We start from the raw sequence: 2,549 nt of genomic DNA on the forward strand, positions 1-2,549 counted from the left end.
CATCTCAATAGTCTCCGCCCCCTCGTTTCCGTGATAGAGTTACAAAGCCTTCAGCCAATAGAATAAACATGAATGCATGTGTTCCCGATGGAGCCAAGTCCAGACCATGGTATCATTTGGGTTCAAAAGGAAAAAAATCAAAGATATGCAAACGCCTCGTAAAGTGCAACTTGTCTCTTGATGTCAAAAGACAAAGAATATTAAGGCTTTAGCACAATACACACGGATCACGCATCAATGCATGTATCTCCATGAGTACGCTGCATTGCTGTGCTGTCGTTGGTAATGCATGTAACGCTAATAAAACCAGTCGTGCAATGTCGCCGGGTCGAACCCAAGTATCGTCATAAAAAGTCGAAGATGTGGTATGTAATTAGGAAGATCAGTGTCGTTGAGAAAAAGGGAAAAAATCTTTACACGCCGTTCAGATATACACGGCAAGGATAGAAGAAGCCTTGCCAGGCAAGCTCCTGATACCAGCCAAATTGGTACATGCTCATCAAGCAAGGACGAAAAGGACGACTGTGATATTTACCAGCCCTTTGAATGGTATCCGTTGAGAGCTTCCTTAGAGAAGTATTGGTTCCAGCTGTGGGCTTCGGCATCTTCGCTGGCCTTCATACATGCTTTCTGGGGATACTGTTTCAGGTTGGCAACGTCCTGCGATGTGTGACGGCGCTTGAGCAATGCCTTGCTGCCCAATTTCTTCTGCTGTCGCTCCCAAACAAGGTTGAGTCGGAGTGACTCGGTAAGTTCGGTAGCCAGCATGTTGCGGCGGGTGGTCCGGGGAGAAAAGGCCGCAGGGAAGTTGACATGAGTAGCATGGGTCGTGATGGGCTGGGCGCTGGACCGGGGAATTTCGCTAATAGGCTTGAGTGCAGAGTGTCGCATACCCTTCATCATCAGTGGCGCTTCATCCGAGTCATTGGGAGACACGCCCAGACTCGGTCCATTGGGCGTCGCTCGGGTTCGGTGGATAGCGGGAGTGGACTGCGAAGATTGATTGCCGAGTGTCCTGGCGCGCTCGTTCTGAGCAAGCATGAGCGTGATTAGCGATGGGCGGGAGGCGAGGTTGGCCTTGGACTCGACACGCTGGAAGAACTTGTCGTCAACACTAGATTTGCCGCTGTCTTCCGTGGAGTCTTCCCAGTCAGAAGAGTCGTCGTCGTCAATGGCACTCTCGTCAACATATTCGGCCTCGGTATCAGAGTCAACGGCGGACTCGCTGTGTTGCAGGGCCTGGGCCGTCAGGTTGCTGATGCGAGTGTTGGGAAGGGCAGAGTGGCCAGAGCTCCTGAGGGAATCTTCTCCCGATGATCCGCCAATTTGGAACATGGGCTTCTTGCCGACGGCAGCGGAAGTGGCCTTGATGTTCTCGATACTCTGACTGTGCTCGCTTGATGAGCAAGATCCACCAAGGGCGAAGCGAGCAGGCTGCTTCTTAGGCTGCACAGGCTTGGGTGCTGGTGAAGAGCTGGGCTCGGGTAAAACATCTTGCGACGAAGCAGCAGCAGCAGGTTCTGGGAAAGGGAGGGCTTGGACTCTGAGGCCCTCGGGAGGCGGGAACGGGGAAGGATGTGAGACTTCAGAAATTTGCTCCGACGATTGTGACTCGGTCGTGGTAGATCCGGATCGGGTGAGAGCGGGAGGAGCAGGAGGAACCAGAAGCTTCTGCTTCGTGGACGCCATCAAGGGTGATGTTTGTGAAGGGGCGGACAGGGGAGCCTTGTCCTTGACAATAGACACAATCATCTTCTCAAAGTCGTCAGAGCTGATGCGTCGATCCCGTCTGGTGGTGGAGGAATCTAGTCTTCGTATCCTAGGTCGGATCTCAAGAGGTGCCGAGACCGAGGTGAAATCAACCGTCTCGTCGTCGGCCAAGGACTCGACGCTGCCAGAGAGCTGAGGAACCTCTTGTAACCTCGTCTCGGACGGGACGTTCTTGGGAGGGATGGTGGTGGTTGTAAAGGCGGCGGAGGAGGCGGTGTTCTTATTCGCGTTCTCGACGAGCTGTTCTCTTTGCCAGAGGCGCCAGCTCAAGTTTTCTAATCTCCTTCCCTGTTCTACAGAATCTGCGCAACGGGAAAAGACTGTTGCACCGGTTGGTCAGCATCGTGGTGGGTGCAGTTTGGTTGTGGCGAAAGAGGACCTACCTGTCCACATGCTATAGAGATTGGCGGGATTGGCAGTGTCGACCTTGTGGATGACGTTGGCGTCTACTGTCAAGACGTGCGTGTCTAACCGGTAAGGCATGTCTGCCATTTGTGATGCTCGATCGTGGGCGAGTAGAGATGGATCCAAGAGTGCTTGTTTAGGAGGGTGGTCTGTTAAAAGGTCCAAGGAAGCATGCCTCGTCGCTTTGAGGAGGGGCGACTACCTGGCAGCCTTATATGGCGTGGAGGTTATTCGCTGTGAAGGAGGCTGGTGGCAGTGAAGGATCGAGGTAAATGCGTGTCGCGTTGTTCAGCAGTGATTCTGGCGCCAATTCGCGGGATTGCGGATGTGAAGAAGTTGGTCTTCAACTCAAAGCCAAGGCGTGTGTACGAGGC

At 53.3% G+C, this 2,549-nt stretch overlaps 1 protein-coding gene across 1 annotated transcript; it reads right to left on the reverse strand.

Moving 5' to 3' along the window:
- Positions 1-531: 531 nt before the first annotated feature.
- Positions 532-2,253, reverse strand: G6M90_00g038000 (uncharacterized protein; the record flags this gene model as incomplete). Its single annotated transcript, XM_014691674.2, has 2 exons — positions 532-2,090; positions 2,154-2,253. The coding sequence occupies 2 exons, from the start codon at positions 2,251-2,253 to the stop codon at positions 532-534; spliced, it is 1,659 nt and encodes a 552-aa protein (XP_014547160.2).
- Positions 2,254-2,549: the final 296 nt, after the last annotated feature.

The sequence above is a fragment of the Metarhizium brunneum genome, chromosome 2, assembly GCF_013426205.1.
Source record: "Metarhizium brunneum chromosome 2, complete sequence".
NCBI lineage: Eukaryota > Fungi > Ascomycota > Sordariomycetes > Hypocreales > Clavicipitaceae > Metarhizium > Metarhizium brunneum.